Source organism: Eriocheir sinensis, chromosome 48 (assembly GCF_024679095.1).
Source record: "Eriocheir sinensis breed Jianghai 21 chromosome 48, ASM2467909v1, whole genome shotgun sequence".
NCBI lineage: Eukaryota > Metazoa > Arthropoda > Malacostraca > Decapoda > Varunidae > Eriocheir > Eriocheir sinensis.
This window is the reverse complement of record NC_066556.1, coordinates 5851405-5874336: the sequence shown is the minus strand read 5'-3', so window position 1 is coordinate 5874336 and position 22932 is coordinate 5851405. Positions and strand designations below refer to the sequence as shown.

The 22932-nt window shown below is 38.7% G+C and overlaps 1 protein-coding gene across 2 annotated transcripts in view; it reads right to left on the bottom strand.

The window, feature by feature from the left end:
- Positions 1-22932, bottom strand: part of LOC126981488 (protein sister of odd and bowel-like) — a 33349-nt gene that overhangs the window by 4025 nt on the left and 6392 nt on the right. Inside the window, exons 2-3 of one of the 2 annotated variants that reach the window (XM_050832578.1) lie at positions 2823-3039; positions 960-1319 (exon numbers count right to left, since the gene is read on the bottom strand). In XM_050832578.1, coding sequence (XP_050688535.1) covers positions 960-1319; positions 2823-3039 — 577 coding nt within the window. The remainder of the gene's footprint in view (positions 1-959; positions 1320-2822; positions 3040-22932) is intronic. The other variant, XM_050832579.1, reaches the window with a different exon arrangement.

Genomic DNA, 22932 nt, shown 5'->3' with positions numbered 1-22932 from the left:
AACTGTCATTCATCCACCCTTAGCCTTTCTTTTTTTTATATAGCAGAGGAGTCAGTTCTAGGGCATAAAAAAGGGAAAATAATATGAAGAAAAAAATCCCGCTACTCACTGCTCCTTTCATCCATACCTCCCTTAAAATACACTCTCCCATCTTTAAAATACTTCATCTTCCGCCCCTTCAGTAAATGGATGAGGAAGAGTTGACCGTTTCATTAAATTTGACTTGCCATTAAAACTATTGAAGTTACCCATTATGTCATTCTCTTTCCATTTTAATTCCCCTTTAATTCCCTCACTCTCCCTTCTTTAAAATACTTCATCTTCCGCCCCTTCAGTAAATGGATGAGGAAGAGTTGACCGTTTCATTAAATTTCACTTGCCACTAAAACTATTAAGGTTACCCATTATGTCATTCTCTTTCCATTTTAGTTCCCCTTTAATTCCTCCACTCTTTAACCCTTTAGTTGCTCTTTAATCACCACCTTCCCTTAATTATAGTTTAATCACAACCTTCACCCCTTTATTCACTATCAAAGTTATTCCCTTTCAGTTCCCCCTTTAGGAGTCCTTTCCCCATTAAATTCCCATTAATAACCGCCTCCACCCTTGAATTCATTTTTATCATCTCCCTTCCCCCGTTAATTCCTCTTCAGTCACCCCCTTCTCCCCTAAATCTCCATCAAAGCACCCCCTTCCAGCCTCAACCTCCCTTTCATCATCCCCTTTAATCCTTCATTCCCTCTTTAACACCACTTTTCCCCTTTAATTCCCCATCAAGTCCCTCTTCCTTCCCCTTCTTCAGTGACCCCATTCCCCCCTTACATCTCCATCAAAGCTCCCCCTTCCAGCCTCAACCTCCCTTTCATCATCCCCTTCAATCCTTCATTCCCCCTTTAACACCACTTTTCCCCTTTAATTCCCCATCAAATCCCCCTTCCTTCCCCTTCCTCAACACCTACCTTGGATCGCTTCCCCACCCTGGCCGCCTCTTCCTCGTCGCTGCTGTAGGTTCTCCCGGCAGTTACCTGAAGGCCCGGGATGCCCCCCTTCTCTCCCTCCTCCTCCTCTTCCTCCTCCTCCTCCACAGCCGCGGCGGGGGAGGAGGGGGAGAGGGGGTAGTGGTGGTGGTGGTGGAGGCGGTGGTGGTGGTGGAGGGCGGCGGCGGGGGCGGCGAGGTCCAGCCCAAGGAGGGAGGAGTTGGAGGAGGAGCTGGAGGAGGTGGAGGAGGAGGCGGGGAGGGCGCTGAGGTCGAGGTCAAGGGGCGAGGTCAGGTTGTGGGTGAGGGCGTGGCGGCGGAGGTCACAGTTGCGTCGGAACACCTGCATGTCGAGGAGGAGGAGGAGGAGGAGGAGGAGGAAGAAAGAAGAAGGAGGAGTCGTTGGTGTTGCAGGATGAGAAAGAGTATAGGAGGAGGAGGAGGAGGAGGAGGAGGAAGAAAGAAGGAGGAGTCGTTAGTGGTGCAGGAAAAGGAGGAGGAGGAGAAGCAAGTTTGAGGAGGAGAACGAGAAGGAGGAGGAGGAGGAGGAGAAGGAGGAGGAGGAGGAGGAGAAGCAAGAGGGAGAGAAAAATTATAAAGAATGTGAGCGAAGAAAAGGAGCAGGAGGAGGAAGAGGAGGAGGAGGAGGAGAAGAATGTGTTTGTGAAGGATAAGGAAAAACATGGAGAGAAAATATTAATAAGAGCAGGAGGAATAAAAGGACGCGGAAGGATAGAGGACAGAGGAAGGATGAGAATTAAAAAAGGAATAGGAAGAAAAGGATGAAAGGGAGGAGGAGGAGGAGAAGGAGGAGGTAGACGAAATGAAGATGAAGAAAAGAAAAAGAGGAAAATAAAAAAAATAGAACAGAGTGGAAAAGGAGAAGAAATATTGCGTTAATGTTGTTGTTGTTGTTTTTTGTTTTTGTTGTTGTTGTTATTGAAGTTGTTGTTGGTTATGGGAGTAGTGATGGTGGTGGTAGTGTATCGTTAGGTTTCAAACACACACACACACACACACACACACACACTCCACACACATTTGCCCCTCCCCCCTCCTCCCCTCCCCCCAACACACACACACCAAGAAAGCATGAAATAAGAAAACAAAAAACAAAAAGAAAATCAATACTTTAACCGAAAACTTAACCCTCAGTTCTACATGCGATAAAATGTGAAATAGCTGACGGGGCGGGCATCGTAATTAGGCATAAATAAGAATGGAACTGACGGAGGTGGAGGCGCGGAGGGGGACGTCTTGGGGTGTTCTGACGGAGGCCGCGGCGGTGGGAGCAAGACGCGTGATGGGAGGAGGAGGAAAAGGAGGAGGAGGAGAGAGAAGGAGGAGGAAAGACAGACAGATAGATAGACGGACGGACATGCAGACTGATTGACACACACACACACACACACACACACACACACACACACACACACACACACACACACATACTCACTGAAGATGAAGAGTAAGACTGAAAACGACGATTTTTTGTACAACTGTTTCTACTACTACTACTTCTACTACTACAAGACATTCACAGTAACTACAAACACCTCAAAACAAACAGCACACACACACACACAAAAAAAAGACAGACATTCACACTCCAAAAACCCAAAAAACACCTTCCTCTTCGCCCTCGTCCCCTTCATCTGTACCTCACCTACTACTTCTACCACAACTTCTACCACCAGACTACAACATCAACTACAAACACTTCAAAACAAACAGCTCACGCACACACGAATAAAACAGAAGAAAACACACACACATACCCATTCTCACACACTCAAAAACAATCTCTTCTTCACCCTCTCCTTCGCCTCCTCTATCATCGCCTCACCTTGTCGCACTGGGGGCAGGTGTAGGGTTTGATGTCGGTGTGGGTGAGCAGGTGCGTCTTGAGGTTGCTGCGCTGGTTGAAGCTCCGGCCGCAGGTGGAGCACTTGTGGGGTGACTCTTCCATGTGCAGGATGCGATGGACGGCCAGCGTGCGACTCTGGCAGAAACCCTTCCCGCACTCCGTACACTTAAACGGCTTCTCCTTGCTGTGGATGTACCTGTGGGGGGAAGAGGAAAAAAGTTGGAAAGTTTCGTTTAGTCGGCGCAACATCTGTGGTCATATACCGGAGAGAAATAGGAGGGGGAAGGAATCATAGGAGAAGGGAACAGACCCCAGGAGACGGGACACAACCCCCGATTAATACCTGGTACCCACTCGCTGCTGGGTGGTCAGGGGCGTAGGGTATCGGAAAAGCCGCCCAATTTCTTCCACTCCGCCCGGGAATCGAACCCAGTTAATGCATGAAGGCAGAAAAAGGGCTGTTGGATTAGGTTCACGGAAGTTAGATTGGCTGTTAAACGCCATCCTGTTTCTTAATGTGGACGTGAGGAAGATTGTTTGTTATAGTGTTTGAGTGTTGGATGAGGTTAAAGGAAGTGATCATAATTTATACATTTATACCCCCCATCCTTGTTTTGAATGTTTACTGTGGACAGGAAGAGGATGTAGATTGTTAGAGTTTAAAGTTTGGGAGATTAGATGTTGGATCAGGTTGCAGGCAGTGGTTATAATTCGCCTCCTTTGATTGTTTACTTATGGACGAGGAAAGGATAGAGGTTGCTGGAGCTTAACTGAAGATAGAGAAACTGGGTATTGCATCGGATTAAAGGAAGTGGGTATCAACTTTGCCAGATTGTCGTACTCAGCCTATTATATTTCCCGACTTCCTACCCCAAAACTGTCTTCTGGTCTCCAATAACGAAACTTATTTATAGTTATCTTTAAAAGAGTTAGATTCTGATGTTTCTTGGCAATAGTTAGGCGTCAGAAACAGGTAAATACTATGCTCTGAGTACGATAGTCTGGCAACGGTGATGGGTATAATTAATTAAACGCCTTCTCGAGTCTTTGAATATACTCTGAGGAAAAGAAAATAATTTATAGGTTGTTAGAGATTATAGGCAAAAGATATAGATGTTTAAGTATATTACAGGAAGTTCGGTTGGATACATTTCGTACATTTCATTGCCTCATAATTGCTGTGTTAACTAATATACCTATGGATGAAAAAATAGAAAAAAAGGTTATTGAAGAAGATTAATGAAAAAACAGTTTACAAGTATATTAAAGGAAGAATAGCAGTTAAAGGAGCTATACTCTATACATATTAAGGGTTTCTTGATGTTAATGTACCTATGGACGGTGAAAAGGAATAGTTGTTGGTAATTGCAGGTAGAAGGTTAGTGAAGATTAATGAAAGAAAACAGTTTCCAAGTATAATTATTAAAGGAAGAATAGCAATTAAACGAGCTATACTCTACATTTTAAGAGCTTCTTGATGTTAATGTACCTGTGGACGGTGAAAAGGAATAGCTGTTGGTAATTACAGGTAGGAGGAAAGGTGCAAAAGTAGAAAAAAGGATGAGGGAAGGTTGTTTAAATAGACTGAAGAAGAAAGGTTGTTTAAATAGACTGAAGAAGAAAGGTTGTTTAAATAGACTGAAGAAGAAAGGTTGTTTAAGTAGACTGAAGAAGAAAGGTTGTTTAAATAGACTGAAGAAGAAAGGTTGTTTAAGTAGACTGAAGAAAAAAGGTTGTTTAAGTAGACTGAAGAAAAAAGGTTGTTTAAGTAGACTGAAGAAAAAAAAGTAGACTGAAAAAGAAAGGTTGTTTAAGTAGACTGAAGTAAAAATCGGGTATCAGAGTATAGATTGGAAGAAGAAAGGATTATAAGTAGGTTAAAAGAAGAAAACGGGGGTAGTGAAGTATATTAAAGGAGATTATAAAATACTACAATGCATTAAGTGGAAAAAACAAAAAAACAAAAGGGCTTTATAGTGTATGGAAACGCAGGAAGGAATTTTTAGAGGATGGTTTCTTGAATTTGGTGTAAGAGAGGATTAGATGAAGAGAGAAATGGTGATGGTGGTGATGGTGGTGATGGAGGCGGTGGTGGAGGCGGTGGTAGTGGTGGCACGGGTGAGCGCAGGTGTGTTGTTGGTAATACTGAATGAAGATTAAAAGAAGTGGAAACACGATGACTGTTAATGACGACCCAGAAATAAATTATAAGTGTTTTAAGTAGAAAATAATAGTTGCATGCGTTGATGAGGACGAGTATTCAACTATTTTCATTTCCAAGTGAAAAAAATAGTACAGAAATGAGACCGATAGAAAAGAACCAGAGAAGAGTAGATAAAGGTAGATAGATAGATAGATAGATAGATAGGTATATAGATAAAGAGGGAAACATATATTAATTAAGGGAGAGGGAGATATAGAGATAGATAAAGAGAGGAAGATATAGATAGATAGATAGATAGAGAAAAAGAGAAAAAAATGCGTGTGTTTTTACTTAATCTCCCAAAATAAAACGAAATAAAGAAAACGAAATAAAAAACGAGAAAATAACGAGACAAGAAATATAAATAAACGCATATGTGTGTGTGTGTGTGTGTGTGTGTGTGTGTGTGTGTGTGTGTGTGTGTGTGTGTGTGTGTGTGTGTGTGTGTGTGTGTGTGTGTGCACGTGTGTGTGTGTGTGTGTGTGTGTGTGTGTGTGTGTGTGCACGTGTGTACGGTAAGTGACACGTGTCTGGGTGGGTGCTGATGGGGGGTGACGCGTGACTCTCATATACTGCGTTTAGTCGTACCATTAAACACACACACACACACACACACACACACATACACACACACATGGAAACGGTGGGGGGGGGTGTAGGGTGAGGGAAGTGGAAGGAGAAGGGGTTTTGTGGAAGGGAAGGGAAGGAAAGGGAAGGGATGGGAAGGGAAGGGAAGGGAAGGGAAGGGGAGGGAAAGGATGGGAAGGGAAGGAGAAGGAAGGGATGGGAAGGGAAAGGAAAGGAAAGGAAAGGAAACTAAAGGAAAGGAAAGGAGCAGGATTGTACGGGAAAGGAGGGAAAAGGAAGGGAAGGGAAGGGAACGGAACGGAACGGGAGAGAAGGAAAGGGAAGGGAGAGGTAAGAGAGGTTGTAGAAATAAGGGAAAAGGACAGGAAAGGATGTTAGCGAAAGGGAAAGGAAAGGAAAGGAGAAAAGGGGGAGGTGGAAGAGAAGGGAAGAGAGTTAAAAAATGTTGATGGAGAAAAACATAAATGAACAGAAAGTAAAAACGAAGGAGAAGAAGATGAGATGGGATATATGAAAGGAAAGGAAAGTTAAAGGAGAGAGAAAAGAGAAGAAAGGAAAAAGAGAGGAAACCAAATAGGAAACATAAGGAAAAAGGGAGAAATAGGAAAATGAAAATGATGAAATGATAAAAAGGGAGAGGACCGAAGGGCAGGAAGGAGCAAAAGAGGGAGAAAAAGGAGGAAGGGAAAACGAAGTAAAAGAGAGAGAGAGAGAGAGAGAGAGAGAGAGAGAGAGAGAGAGAGAGATATGAAAGGTACACACACACACACACACACACACACACACCGGTGAACGACCAAACCACTACCACCACCACCACCACCTCCAGAACGTTTAAGAAAGAACACTAATACACAGGTCCCTTTCCTTCAGGTGACCATATTAGCCCGGCCAGGTGAGTTATGAAGGGGCGTTACCTGCCTTTCCTACCTGACGGAAGAGGAGGGGGAGGGAGAGGGGGAAGGGGTGGGGGGGATAGAGGTGGCCTGTTCCCTGAAACGAGTCTTGTCACTATAAACAACAAGTAAATGGCTAATATGTGTAAACAACTTGTAGGTTAAAAAAGAGAAAAACGTATATTGATGTGTGTGAAGTCTCTCTCTCTCTCTCTCTCTCTCTCTCTCTCTCTCTCTCTCTCTCTCTCTCTCTCAGATTGATAGATAGAGAGATAGAGAGTGAAAGAGATAGAGAGTGACATAGACAGAGATAGATAGATAGATACAAATAGAGTGAGAAAAAAGGTGAAAGAGAGATAGAGAGAAAGAGAGAGAAAGAGAGAGTTAGATAGAGAGAAATGGATAGATAGATGGAGAGAGAGAGAGAGAGAGAGAGAGAGAGAGAGAGAGAGAGAGAGAGAGAGAGAGAGAGAGAGAGAGAGAGAGAGAGAGAGAGAGAGAGAGAGAGAGAGAGAGAGAGAGAGAGAGAGAGAGAGAGAGAGAGAGAGAGAGAGAGAGACTGATCTAATAACACTCATCATCGACAAACTCATCGCCTGATCCATAAAAAAAAACTATCACTTAGCATTTTAATATCGAAGCTTTGACACCTGGATTCCTCCCAGGCGCAGGTGACGGTAGACTAACCTATTTTTTAGCATCATCATTTATGTCGAGTATATTTTATGTTTTAATTTAATGTATATATATTCGACCAGAAGTTTAATATCTTTCTGTTTATACATCTATCTATCTATCTATCTATCTATCTGTCTATCTATCTATGTGTCAATCTTTCACTTCCTTTTCGTTCAATTCTTCTTCTCCCTCATTTTCTCCTTCCTGTCCTGTCCTGTCCTATCTATCTATCTATCTATCTATCTATGTTAATCTTTTACTTTCTTTTCGTTCCCTTCTTCTTCTTCTTCTTCTCCATCTTTTTCTCCTTCCTGCCCTTCGTTTTCCCCTTTTTTTCTCCCTTCTTTTTCCTGTTTCTCCCTTTTCTCCTTATCTTTCCTATTTGCTTCCTCCCTTATTTCTTTTCTTCTCTTTTCCTCCTCTCCTTTACCTTTCCTCTGTCTATCTATCAATCTATCTATCTGTATCTGTCTATCTCTTATGCAAACCTGTACTATTGCCCCTAATGATTCCTGGTATACGGTAAAACACACACACACACACACACACACACACACACAGACATACACAGATATATATTAGTGGCTCCTTTCTACTTTTTACTTACGCTATCCATTTCTTTTACTCCATTCCTTCCTCCCTCATTTCATATACACCTTCCCCCCTTCCTCCTCCCCTCCCTTCCCTCCCCCCCTCCCCCCCCCCTCACCTGCGTCACGTGTTAGACTCATTTGCCGGCGGTGTCACTGAATAATTTATGCTAGATCTTTTCACCGGCTCACCTGTGCCCCTCATTAAGCCGGTTTACCTGTTGCAGACACCTGGTTACTCTGCGCCCGTCAGGAGGTAAATAGTGCCTCCCTCCCCTCTCCCTTCTCTCCTGTCCTCTCCGCTTCCCTCCCACACCTGCCACCAATGAGGGAGAGAAAGGACAAGTGCGGGGAAGGGAGGGAGAGAGGGAAGGGTGAGGGTAAGGTAAGAGGGTGTAAAGTGGGAAATGGAGTGAAAAATAGATACATTAGTGGATGAGGGAGAGTAGGAGGAAGAGGAGGAGGAGGAGGGGGGAAAGAGAAAGAGGAAAGAGAGAGGAAGAGGAATGCAAATGAAAAGGAGAGAGTAAAGTGAGAGATAAAATACAAGACAGAGAAAAGATAGATAGAGGAGGAAGGGAGAGAGTGAAAAGGAAAGGGAGGTGAGAGAGGGACAGGTAAGGAGGAAGGGAAAGAGAGAAAGAGGAAGGCAAATGAAAAGAAGGAGAGAGTAAAGTGAGAGATAAAATAGAAGACTGAGAAGATAGATAGGGGAGGAAGGGAGAGAGTGAAAAGGAAAGGGAGGTGAGAGAAGGACAGGTAAAGGAAAAGGAAGGTAACTGAGACGAAGGTAAAAAATGAAATAAATAAGAGAAAAAAATATAGAAGAAAGGGAAAAAGTAAAAGGGAAGGGATGGAAAAAGAGGAGAGGAAGAAGAAGGCAAAAGGAAGAAAGGAAAAAGTGAAGTGAAAAGTGAAATAGAAAGGAGCAAAAAAAGGGAAATAGAGGAGGAAGGTAAAGAGTGATAGGTGGGAAGAAGGAAGAAGAAGGAAGAAGGAAATAATGCTGATAAACGAGAGGAGGAGAGGAAGGTGATGAAAGGCATGAACATAAGGAAAAGATAGATAATTTATAAGATTTGAAAGAACGAATTGAGTGTGGAAGAAAATTAAAAAAATATTGATGAGAGTTGTGAAAAAGGCAAATTCAGGTAAAAAAAAGAGATAAATGGAATGAAAAGGAAGAATAGGGAAATAAAGAGGAGAACTTAACGTAAGGAAGACTTTGAGCATACTTGGAAAAACGAGGAAAAGGAAAATTAAGATCAAAGAAAGAGTGAAAATGAGGATGAAAAACTAAGAAAAGAGGGGAAATGAAAATGAAAAAGAAGAAAAAACTAATTGAAGATGAAAGTTTGAAGTGTAGAAAAATGGATGAAAAAAGGAAAATGTGAAGGGAAAGGAAAAGAAAGGAAAGGAAGAGAAAAGAGAGGAAGGGAATAAAAAAGAAAATAAATAGGAACATAGAAGATAAAAAGTGCAAGAAAAAGAAAAAATAAAGTTGAGAATAATTTAAGATTTAGAAAAAAACAAAAGAAACGACAAATTAAAATGAAAGAAAAGAGAAAAGGAAATAAAAGCAATAAATATGGAAACGAAGAATAATTGGAAGGTTGAGGAAGGTTGAGGTGAGGGAAGGGACGGAAAAGAGGAAGGTAGATAAATTATGAGGGGAGAGAGAGAGAGAGAGAGAGAGAGAGAGAGAGAGAGAGAGAGAGAGAGAGAGAGAGAGAGAGAGAGAGAGAGAGAGAGAGAGAGAGAGAGAGAGAGAGATGTTTCTTTTTGTTTTTTTCTTTCTTTTTATTTCGTCATGTTTACTACTACTACTACTACTACTACTACTACTACTACTACTACTACAACTAAAAGACGAACCCTTTCACTATACTCCTCTCTTCTTCCTCTTCATCATCATCATCATTCACATCCTTTTCACCATCTCCTCCTCCTCCTCCTCCTCCTCCTCCTCCTTCCCTTTGTTCCTCACCTTGTCTTCCGCCCTCGACAGGTGAATTAGTGGGAACAAGACAGGTGAAAAGGGTCGCTAGAAGGGTTCAGAGAAGGCATTAGGAGGAAGTGTATAGGTGGAGAGGGATCCGATTCGTTCCACGTGTTAGCAAGAGGATCCAATGCTCTTTATAGACTCTCTCCCTCCCTCTTACCTCTTGGCGTTGGGATTCTACACCACCACCACGCCCTTGTGTAGAATCGAATCGTATATGTGTGAAGGGTAGGAATGGCTTGGTGTGTGTGTGTGGGGGGGAGGGGGGGGGAGGTATGTGGCAGAGGGTCGAGGCGTTGCAAACAGGATCGGATTCTTCAAACAAAACGTGGGATTATATGGTGGTGGATTCTTTTTTTTCTTTTCTTTTTCCGTTGTTGTTGTTGGTGGTGGTATTGTTGTAGTTGTTGTTGTTGTTGTTGTTGTTGTTGTTGTTGGTGGTGGTGGTGGTGGTGGTGGTGGTGGTTGGGGTGGTATTGTTGTTGTTGTTGCTGTAGTTGTTGTTATTATTTTCTTTTTTGTTTATACGTTTGTCTTTAACTGTTTGTATCTGGCTTTTTTTTTTTTTTTTTACTTCTAACTACTGCTACTACTACTACTACTACTACTACTGCTACAACTACTACTACTACTACTACTACTACTACTACTACTACTACTACTACTACTACTACTACTACTACTACTACTGCTACAACTACTACTACTACTACTACTACTACTACTACTACTACTACTACTACTACTACTACTACTACTACTACTACTACTACTACTACTACTACTATTACAACTGCTACATCTAATGCCACGCCTACAAAACATATTCAAATAATGCCATATATGTCTTTTTAGGAGGAGGAAAATACAGTCACCTCTAAGTAAAAAAGAAGGAAAACAGGAAAAAAAACTAAAATGCTGTATGTCTTCGTAGGAGGCAAAAAATGGCACTTAAGTAAAAAAAAAACACAAAGGAAAACACATAAGAAAAAATACACACAAGAATACAGATGGCCGGCGAAAGGTCTCCCAATTCAAGGTAAAGAAAGAGCCACAAAGGTGTGTAATGGGTCACGGAGTATGGTAATTAAGCGCCAGGTATACACCCGTGTCCCCCGCGGCCTAGGGAGAGGAATATAAAGGAGGTGCAGAGATGAGGGGGTGATAAAGATGAGGCGAAGAAGGAGGAGGATGTAGTGAGTGAGATGATGAGGGGTAAGGAGATGAGAGGTTATGAAGATGAGGCGAAGAAGATGGGAGATGTAGAGAGGAAGATGATGGACTGTAAGGAGGAGTTGGAGGTGGAAAAATGAAGAAAAAGGAGGATGTAGAGAGGGAGATGATGAGAGGTAAGGAATAAGAGCTACATATATAATAAAGAAGGAGAAGGAGAAGGTAGAGAAGGAGATTAAGAGAAGCAGGGAGGTGTAGAAGATAGAGATAAGGAGGTAGAGAGGGAGATGAGGAGGAACGGTGAGGAGTAAATGGTGCAAAAAAGAAGAGGAAGAGGAGATGAGGGGAAGAGAGGAAGAGGAGGAAAATGAGTTACAAAAATGAGGTGGAAGAGAGGGAGATTTGAGGAAGCGAGAAGGGTAGGGGGTGGTGTAGAAAGATGAGTAGAGGTTGGGAGAAGTAGAAGATGGTAGAGACGAGAAAAAAATAAGAATGCGAAGAGGAGGAGGAGATGCAGAGATGAGGAGATAGAGGGAGAGAGAGAGATGAAGGGAAGCAAGGAGGAGGCGTAGGAGGCGCAGAGATGAGAAGGAGGAGGTAGAAAGGGAGATGAGAAGAGCTTAAGAGAAGGCGAAGATGGTAGAGATGAGGAGGTAGAGAAGGAGATAAGGGGAAAGCAGGAATTTGTATAAAAGATGCGAAGTTGAAGATGCTTCCTTGTTGAAGATGATGCATGATAGCCCCAGGAATATTTGTGTACGGGAAACGAGACGGATCCAGGGCGCAAAATAAGAAAATAAAATAATAAAAAAAGAACCCACAGTTACTTTGTATATGCCTGAGTTATGGGTCTGGATGAGTTTGACGGACGACACAACCCCAAAAAATAAAATAAAATAAAATAAAATAAAGAATACAACAGGATATGCAAAACCAAAGGGATCAAATGTAGTTCTATAGACGTTTTGATACTCTCCTCTTTTTTTTACAGTAAAGGAAGGAGTTCTCAAGGACGAAAAGGGTTATTCAAAAGAGTCCATTGGTGCCCTTGAATTACAGGACCTGAGAAAGAAGACATGCTTGAGTTAGCGTTTGATAAGTATTAGGAGAGCCAGTTAGTACTTTCCGGAGTAAAATATAGCAAATAATTAATATGAAAAGTTGAAAATAGATAATAAACATAAGGAGGTAAGGAAGATAGAGAGGGAGAAGAGGAGAAAGAGGGAGATGTACAAGATAGAGATGAGGAGGTAGAGAGGTAGATGAGGAGAAACAGGGAGGTCTAGAAGATAGAGATGAGGAGGTAGAGAGGGAGATGAAGGGGAACGGGTATAGGAGTAGATGGTGCAAAAATGAAGAGGAAGAGAAGGAGGAGGAAGAATGTAAGGAAGAGCTAATTATATCTGAGTTAGCTTTCGGTAATTGATAGGAAAGAGATTAAAATGTAGAAGTAAATATAAATTGAATAAATAGATAAATAAATATAAATAAATATGAATAAATAAACAAAGGAAGAAATATAGTGAAGGAAGGAGGGGCAAGAGTTCACATGTTTGATTCTTTGCCTTCGAGGAGAGAATTACGAGTATTGGTAATTGTTTTAGCGATTTTAGACTTTCACCAACATACACTTATAACGTTTAGAGTGTTTTCGCTAGTTCGTAATCCGTACTCCGATTATAATTAGCGCATGGATCTCGATTTTATTAACGTATGAAAACCGATTTTATTAACTTATGAACTCCGATGTTTTTATTATCGTATTTTTATTTTATTTTACAACAAAGGAGACAGCTCAAGGGCACAAAAAAAGGAAACAATAATAAAAAAAAGGCCGCTACTCACTGCTCCTAAAATGAACATCGATTTTATTTACATACGAACACCGATTCTATTAACGTACGAATACCGATGTTTTTATTAACGTAAGAAAAAGATTTTATTACCATACGAACGTTGACTTTAATAACGTTTTAGTACCGATTTTATTACGTTTCAGTACCGATTTTATTACGTTTTAGTACCGATTTTATTACGTTTCAGTACCGATTTTATTAACGTTTTAGTACCGATTTTATTACGTTTTAGTACCGATTTTATTAACGTTTTAGTACCGATTTTATTAACGTTTCAGTACCGATTTTATTAACGTTTCAGTACCGATTTTATTAACGTTTCAGTACCGATTTTATTAACGTTTCAGTACCGATTTTATTAACGTTTCAGTACCGATTTTATTAACGTTTCAGTACCGATTTTATTAACGTTCCAATACCGATTTTATTAACGTTCCAATACCGATTTTATTAACGTTTCAGTACCGATTTTATTAACGTTCCAATACCGATTTTATTAACGTTCCAATACCGATTTTATTAACGTTTCAGTACCGATTTTATTAACGTTTCAGTACCGATTTTATTAACGTTTCAGTACCGATTTTATTACGTTTTAGTACCGATTTTATTAACGTTTTAGTACCGATTTTATTACGTTTTAGTACCGATTTTATTAACGTTTCAATACCGATCTTTTAAAGTACTAATACCGATTTTGTTAACGTGTGAACATCAATTTTCTTAACGTTATAAATATGGATTTTTTTAACGTATTAATATTGATTTTGTTAACGTGCAAACATAATTTTTCTTAACGTTATAAATATAGATTTTTTAGCGTATTAATATTGATTTTGTTAACGTGCAAACATCAATTTTCTTAACGTTATAAATATAGATTTTTTAGCGTATTAATATTGATTTTAATAACGTACAAACATCAATTTTCTTAACGGTATAAATATAGATTTTTTAACGTATTAATATTAATTTTAATGACGTACAAACATCAATTTTCTTAACGTTACAAATATATACTTTTTAACGCGCCAATATCGATTTTATTAACTTTGCAATACCGATTTTTTTAACACATGGACATCGATTTTATTAACGTTACGAATACAAATTTTATCAACATCAGGACGCCGATTTTATGTTAATGATCTTTGGCTTCAGCGCACATACCTATATAACGTTCGTGTGTGTTCGTTAGTTCGTACACAGACCGTTCCAATAATTAGTCCTCACATTATCAAAAAAAAAAAAAAAATCATTACTCTTCAAAACCGACCCTGATAATAATGAGTAGTATTTATTCTCTAAGTAAAGATTAACACTTTATTTTGACAGTCCTCAGCTCATATTTTTTTTTTTTATTCTAGTATATATATTTTTTTCTTTCCTTCCTTCCTGATGCAAAGTACCAATTGAAACAGTGCGTACATTATTTTTTTTTTATTATATTTTTTTAGCAGCATATTTTTTTTTTTATTTAACACTTTATTTTGACAGTCCTCAGCTTATTTTTTTTTCTATTCTAGTATATATTTTTTTCTTTCCTTTCTTCCTGATGCAAAGTACCAATTGAAACAGTGCGTACATTATTTTTTTTCATTATATTTTTTTAGCAGCATATTTTTTTTATTTAACACTTTATTTTGACAAGCTTTTTTTTGTTTTGTTTATTCTAGTATATATATTTTTTTTCTTTCCTTCCTTCCTGATGCAAAGTGCCTTTCTTTTTCATTATATTTTTTTAGCAGCATATTTTTTTATTTAACACTATTTTGACAGTCCTCAGCTTTTTTTTTTTTTTGTTTATTTTAGTATGTATATTTTTTTCTTTCCTTCCTTCCTGATGCAAAGTACCAGTAAAACAGTGCCTACATTTTTTTTTTCATTATAGTTTTGCTTTTTTTTTCAACTTAGGTTTTATTCTCTGCAGCATAGGTTTTTGAAGCATAGATAGTTTTCAGCATATTTTCTTTAATGCAGCATACATATTTTCCAGCATATTTTTTCAGCATCATAGATATTTTTTCCAGTGGCATAAATATTTTTACAGCATACTTTTCAGCAGCATATATTTTCACCAGTATAGTTTTGATCAGCATGGATATTTTCTTTCCTTCATCCTCCTCCTAATGCTAAGTACTAATTAAACCATTGCGTACTATTTGGAGAGACCACACACCTCCGTTCATTTTTCTTAGTGACCGAGTGCCGCTAAACTGTTAAAAAAAAGGAGAAGAAACGGGAGATGGAAAGAACGCCAAAGAAAAAAAATGCGACTAACCACACGAGGAGGAGACCAAGTTTATTATGGGTTGTTTGCGGTATGGGAAAGAGAGGGAGAGAGAGGGGGGCGGGGTGAACGAGAGAGGGAGCGAGAGGGAGAGGGGGAGGGAAAAGTGGGGAGGAAAAGGTAGGTCGTGGGAGCTAGCGGGAGGGAGGAAAGTAGGGAGGGAGAGAGAGGATAGGAGGAGTGAGGAGGAAAGATAAGGGAAGGAAAAATAGAGGAGAGAATGAGTAAGGAGGAGAGGAGAGGTACGGAGGGAGGAAAAGAGGGAGAAACAAAGAAGAATCGATGTAATAAGGAAAGAAAAGGGAAGGAGGAAGAGAAGGAGTGAGGAGGAAGAGCTAACACAGATATATGAGCTTTTAATGAGAGAAAAAGAAAGAAAACGTAATATTAGAAGAGAAAGGTAAGGAGGAAGAGGAGATATAGAGGAGAGGAGAGAGGAGGAAAAGATAAGAAGACAGGTATATGAGCTTTTAATGAGAGAATAAAAGGAGACGTAATATTAGAGGAAGAGAAAGGGAAGAGAAAAGGGAAAGGACGGTGAATTCTGGTCTTAAGGGCGGAAAGAGGAGGTTAAAAGGAGACTAATAGAGAGAGAGGCAGGGAGGAAACAAAGCAAAACAAAAGAGAAACAGAGAGACAGAAACACAGACAGAAAAAAGCAAGGATAGCGGGCTTTTTTTTTTTACATTTTTTTGTTGTTGTTGTTGTTGCCCTTGAGCTGTTTCTTTAGCTGTAAAAAAAAAGAGAGAAAAAAAAAGGATACGTATAGAAAGAAAGAACATTATCAGACGAATTAAAAAAAAAAAAAACGTGAAAACAGATAAATGAAACTCGAAACAACTCCATTAAAATCGCGTATAGAGGAATAAAACTTGAATCATCTCCACTCATTTCAAACCCGCCCAAAATATAAAAAGTCAAATGAACCACTCCTGACCCCTTAAGGACCATAAACCCCTCTCACCTGTCCACACCTGGGTGAGAACTACGCCTCCAGGTATTCAGGACTGCAGCAAGACCTTCGGCACGTGTCTTACTGCGATAATAAAAAAATACACTAAACTTTTATATACTTCAGTTACGGCTTGCCTCGGAGTAACTCGGATTGGCATAAAGAAAACGGGCGTAAGAGTGACATATTTCAAGGTTCGAGCAGGATGCATATTTGACAAGGCTTTCGTAGTACTTTCGAGCATTTCCAGACGTAGCTTTGTGACCCTTCTTATAGTTTGACCGTTCTTCTGTACCATGAACCTAAAACCGCACTCATTAGAACACGTATTGGTATTAGTATTAGTATCTGGTCATATTTTTAAACATTTCAAGGCACCAGGATACATATTTGACAAGGCTTGCGTAGTGCTTTTGGGCATTTCCAGACGTAGCTTTGTGACCCTTCTTATAGTCTGATCGTTCTTCTGTACCATGAACCTAAAAGCACACTCGTTAGAACTCGACTGATATTTTCGTGCACAAGGATACATATTTGACAAGGCTTTCGTAGTATTTTTTAACAGAACAGAGAAAGGTAGCAAATTAAGGTAGAAATAAAAGGAAGAATAGTGGAAGAAAAAAAGAAATGTGAGTAAGGGAATGAGTTGAAAAGTATATTACGGCGTGTTCTAAATAAATTAACGCTGATTAACAAGGAAAAAAATAAATAAAACTGGCCTAGGAGTGACATGCTAATTCTCTTCTTAATTCATTGCCTTTCAGAACCTGGGAGTGAGATAAAATAAAAAGATCAAAAATAAAATGTGAATGAGAGAGTTGAAAAATAAATTACGGCGTGTTCTAAATAAAGTAACGCTGATTAACAAGGAAAAAAATAAATAAAACTAGCGTAGGAGTGACATGCTAATTCTCTGCTTCATTGCCTTTCAGAACCTGGGAGTGAGATAAAATAAAAAGATCAAAAATAAAATGTGAATGAGAGTTGAAAAATAAATTACAGCGTGTTCTAAATAAAGTAACGCTGATTAACAAGGAAAAAAATAAATAAAACTGGCCTAGGAGTGACATGCTAATTCTCTTCTTAATTCATTGCCTTTCAGAACCTGGGAGTGAGATAAAATAAAAAGATAAAAAATAAAATGTGAATGAGAGTTGAAAAATAAATTACAGCGTGTTCTAAATAAAGTAACGCTGATTAACAAGGAAAAAAATAAATAAAACTAGAGTGATATGCTAATTCTCTTCTTCATTGCCTTTCAGAACCTGGGGGTGATGGTGTTAATAGGAAGTAAAAAGTGCCCGGCATCAGAGACCAAATCGGACCGTCAGAATCTGTGAGTGTATTTTTTCCTGTACAAGTTCGGTTACTCGTTTATAGATTTAGCTTTTTATTTACTTAGTTTGATAGATGGTATGCAGTTATTTATTTACGTTTAATTTTATTTTTACACTACAGGAAGTAACTCAAAGGGCAACAAAAAGAAAGTGTAGAAAAAACCCCGCTAAGCACTATTTAAATATCTAGTTAGTTCTGCGTTTATTCATTATTTACTTATTCAGCTTGTTATGTATAGTTGTTTAGATAGTTAGATAGTTAGTTCATTTATTTATCACTTTTTCATTCATTTCCTCGCTAAAAGAGTAAGTAGGAAAAGAACAAAATTAAATAGGAATAAAATAAAATAAATAGCACACCCTATAAACTCCCCATATATAAAGAATCCAGTCCAAGATAATGAAAAAAGTTAAATTAAAATACAATACAGGATGCCAAAAAAAAAAAAAGTGGTATCATCAGTATATGTTTAAAATGTGTACTGATTGATCCTGTGCTCCATAAACTGGGTCAGGTGTCTTGTATTTATATATATATATAGAAAGGTGGCAAAGTCAAATGTCAGGTGTACAGTAATTGTATTAGTTTGGATTGATAAGTGTGTCAAAATCTCAGGTGTATAGCATATGTATCATTTTTGTATGAAGAAGTGTGTCAAAATCTCAGGTGTATAGCATATGTATTATTTTTGTATGAGGAAGTGTGTCAAAATCTCAGGTGTATAGCATATGTATTATTTTTGTATGAGGAAGTGTGTCAAAATCGAATCTCAGGTGTATAGTATGTGTTTCATTTTGTATTGAGAAGTGTGTCAAAGTATCAGGTGTGTAGCATATGTGTTGTTTTATATATAGAAGTGTGTCAAACTCAATTCTCAGATGTATAGTATTTGGATTTTTATGTACTGAGAAAGTGTGTCAAAATCAGATCTCAGGCGTTTGGTATTTGTATATCGTGTATTAAGAACTGTGTCAATGTAACTTCTCAGGTGTTAAGTATTGTATATCAAGGCCGCTACGCTACTGTACGCTCCCTCCAACACATCACGCGAGAAACATGTAGTGAAAAGGAGCATTTGGATCGTGTGTGCTGCTCAGAAAGGGGATTGAATGACAGACGTATTAGGACCATTTCCATAAACATCTCGGCCCCCAAGTACACACATCTGATTAGGCTTTCGTAGGCGTTGTGGGCATTTCCATGGGTAGTTTCATGACACGAGTGGTATTTTGACAATGCTTTCGTAGGGGTTGTGGGCATTTCAAAGGGTAGTTTCATGACTCTGGTGATAGTTTGACAAGGTTTTCGTAAGCGTTGTGGGCATTTCCATGAGTAGTTTCATGACACGAGTGGTATTTTGACAATGCTTTCGTAGGCGTTGTGGGCATTTCCATGGGTAGCTTCATGACTCTGGTGATAGTTTGACAAGGCTTTCGTAAGCGTTGTGGGCATTTCCGTGTGTAGTTTAATGACCCTGTTGGTAGTTTGACAAGGCTTTCGTAGGCGTTGTGGGCACTTCCATGGGTAGTTTCATGACCCTGGTGGTAGTTTGACAAGGCTTTCGTAGGCGTTGTGGGCATTTCCGTAGGTAGTTTAATGACCCTGTTGGTAGTCTGACAAGGCTTTCGTAGGCGTTGTGAGCATTTCCGTGGGTAGCTTTATGACCCTAGTGGTGATTTGACAGGGTTTCGTAGGCGTTGTGGGCATTTCCATGGGTAGTTTCATGACACGGGTGGTAATTTTCTCTCTCTATTTCTCCTTCGTTAATTTTATCTTTTCCTTCCTTATCGTTTCTTTAGTTTCTTTCTTCCGCCCTTTCTTCTTTTGACACAATAATCGTTCCTCCTATTATTTCCTCCCTTCTCCCTTTCTTTCTCCCTCCTTCCCTTTATCCCTCCATTGTTTACATTATCTTGCCCTGTACCGTGAACGTAAAAACAACAGCATTAACACCCGACTAATCTCCTTCTTTCCTCCCTTTCTTCTCTTGGCACATAATAGCTCCTTCATCCTATCCTTTCCTCCCTGCCCCTATTCCTTCTCCCCCCATCGTTTAGTTTACCTTTCCCTGCAACATGAACGTGAAAAAAAAACATATTAACACCAGACCAATCTCTATCGGGCTTTGTAAACTGTTTATGTGAGAGCCGAAAGCATTTGAGAATACCGACTTTAATATCGACGTAAAGAGAAGTATTTCAAATTGATCTCTCCGTTTAGTGTATCTTTCGAGGCCTCTGAGCAATATACCTTCATCAGAGCCTTACGAGATTAGATAAGCTTAAAGGCTGTAAAATATCAGTAAATGTCGGGGGTTTCTTAAAATAGCCAAGGAAGGATTTTATATTGAGAATTGTGTTTAATGGTGCTGCTAAGGTGGATATCAATAAATGTCGAGGGTTTCTTAAAATAGCCAAGGAAGGATTTTACTTGAGAATTGTGTTTAATGTTACTGATAAGCTGATTCGTAGGTTTTTAAAAGACTTAGATTCTCTCCCTCAGTATCTTAGGCGAGAAAATGGAATAAAATGAAAATACAGTGAAATGAAAATACAGTTGATAAAAATGGAAAAGTTGTATCGTAGGTTTATTAAGGCATCTAAAATACCCTTTTTCAGCATCTCACACGTCTGTATTTCCTCCTGCCTATGACGACCTCTTTCAAGGAGAGTATCAAGACACCTCTCCACCCGAAATTGACCTCTCTTTTGGTTACTCTATACTATCTTCTGTTGTGGGAGCGGCAAGTAGCGGGCTTTTTTCTACACTCTTTTTGTTGCCCTTGTCTCGACTCTTTAGTTGTAAAAAAAAAAAGAGAAAATGTAACAAAATGAAAATACAGTCACAGGAAAATACAAGGAAATGAAAATACGATGAGATTAAACTATAAATCTTGTACTGTAAGCTTGTAAAGTTGTTTAAGATTCTCTCCATCAGCATCTTACACGAGTTAGAGAAAATACGATGAAATGAAAATACAATAAGATGAAAATAGAAACCGTGTACTGCATAAAATAGAATCGGTGAATTGAGGTCATTTTTTTTAAGAGGAGTGCAGTAGATTAGAAGAGGAAGAGGAAAAGAAAGGATAGAGAGGATATATAGAAAGTGAAGGAAGAGGTAAGGAGAGAAATGGAGTAAGGAAGAGAGAGAGAGAGAGAGAGAGAGAGAGAGAGAGAGAGAGAAGCAGAAGATAAATAAATTGTTTCTCCTTTTATTCTATTCTTAAGATGTAATAATAAGATAATTTCCGCCATGACAGAAAGAGAAAATGGAATAAAATGAAAATATAAAATGTGTAATACTTAGAACAGACTCGGTGACTTGATTTCATTTTAAAGAAGAGTGTGGCAGATTATTTTCCTTTTACTATATATATTTATGAAGGATTGATTAGTAAGATTATTTCCTTCATACCATAAATAGAGAGAATACAAGAAAATGAAAATATAAATCGTCCACTGCTTATAATAAATACGATGACGATTTACTTCAGTTTAATTAATTAGTAAGATTGTTTCGTCATACCATAAATAGAGAAAATACAAGAAAATTAAAATCTAAATCGTCCACTGCTTATAATAAATACGATGACGATTTATTTCATTTTAATTAATTAGTAAGATTGTTTCGTCATACCATAGATAGAGAAAATACAAGAAAATTAAAATCTAAATCGTCCACTGCTTATAATAAATTCGATGACGATTTATTTCAGTTTAATTAATTAGTAAGATTGTCTCGTCATACCATAAATAGAGAAATGACAAGAAAATGAAAAATCTAAATCGTCCATTGCTTATAATAAATTCGATGACGATTTCAATTTCAAGAAGTGTTTCAGATTATTAAATGTTCTCCTTTTTACCGTTTTTTTTAAGATTAATGATTCAGCTTATTTCCGCCACACTAGAAATAGAGAAGATACAGAGAAATGAAAATAGAGAAAGAGAAAATAAAGAAATAGAGAATGGAAATAGAGAAAGAGAAAATAGAGAAGATACAGAAAAATGAAAATAGAGAAAGAGAAAATAAAGAAATAGAGAATGAAAATAGAGAAAGAGAAAATAGAGAAGATACAGTAAAATGAAAATATAAACCGATAAAGGATAGTTGAGGTGATTCGATTTTTTTTTTTTTTTTTTGTAATTCAGTATGTTTAGAATTATCTCTCCTCTGCTTTAATTACTCTATTACGAAAGGAAGCCAAGGAAGAAATAGAGCAACAAGAAAGAGAAAATAAAGTTAAATAAGAATATAGTTTGTGTTCTTCAAAAAGTGGATTAAGTGGTTTAGTTTCGTTTGATTTTAATTATGTCTAAAATCGTCCCTGTATTGTATTTATTATTATTATTATTATTATTATTATTATCATTATCATTATTATCATCATTATTATTATTACCATTACTATTATCATCATTATTATATTTTCCCATCATAGTTTTTTCATGCGTTATTCCGTGTAAAAAAAAAAAGAAGAGAAAAACATCAATACGCTTTTTACCTAATTTGCAATAACCTTGAATTCCTCCCCCTCCTACACACACACACACACACACACACACACACACACACACACACACACACACACACACACACACACACACACACACACACACACACACACACACACACACACATAGAGGGCGCAAGGAAGGGAAGGTTGTGAGAGAAATAGGAGGAGGAGGAGGAGGAGGAAGAGGGGGGGATGGGGGGATGGGGGGAGCCGGGCAGGTGTGTGTGATGTATACCTGCCCCATAACTCACCTGGATTTTTATCTGAAGGTGACGAATGTTCCTCTCTCTCCCTCACTCTCCATTTTCTCCTCTCTCCTTCCATAGCTCCTCTTCTTCTCCTCCACCTCCTCCTCCTCTTTATTCCTTCCCCTCCACTTCCTACTCCACATCTCTCCTCTTGCTTCTTCCTCTGCTTCCTCTTTCTCCTCTCCTTTTTTTCTTTCCTCTTTCCTATACTTCATTTATCTTCTTTCCTCTTCCTTCGCCTTTTCTATTTTCTCTCTCTATTTCTTCTTTTTCTCTTCCTTACTCTATTTTATCTTTCATTTCTCTCATTTCCTTTCCTTCACTTCCTCTATTCCTTTTTCTTACTCTATTTCTCTTCCTTTATTCCCTCTATCTCCTCCCTCTTCTTCCTTTCCTATTTCTTACTCTATCTCTTTTCCTCCTTCCTTCGCCTCCTCCATATCCTCTCTTTCCCTTCTTTCCTTTCTTTTACTCTATTTTCTTTTATTTTTTTCTCCTCTCCTTCTCCTTCCTCTATATCCTCTCTACTCTTCCTTTCCTTCTCCTTGCTCCATTTTCTCCTATTTTTCTCTTCTTCCCTCATCCTCCTTTTCCTGTTTCTGCTCTTGACCTTCTCTTCCCTTTCTTCCTGTCTTCTTTTTCTCCCCTTTCCTCTACGTTGTCTTCTATTTCTCTACTTTCCTCTTCCCTCCTCTCCTCTTTCTCCTCTTTCTCCTCTTTCCTTCGTTTTCTCTTCTTGACCCTCACTACTCTATT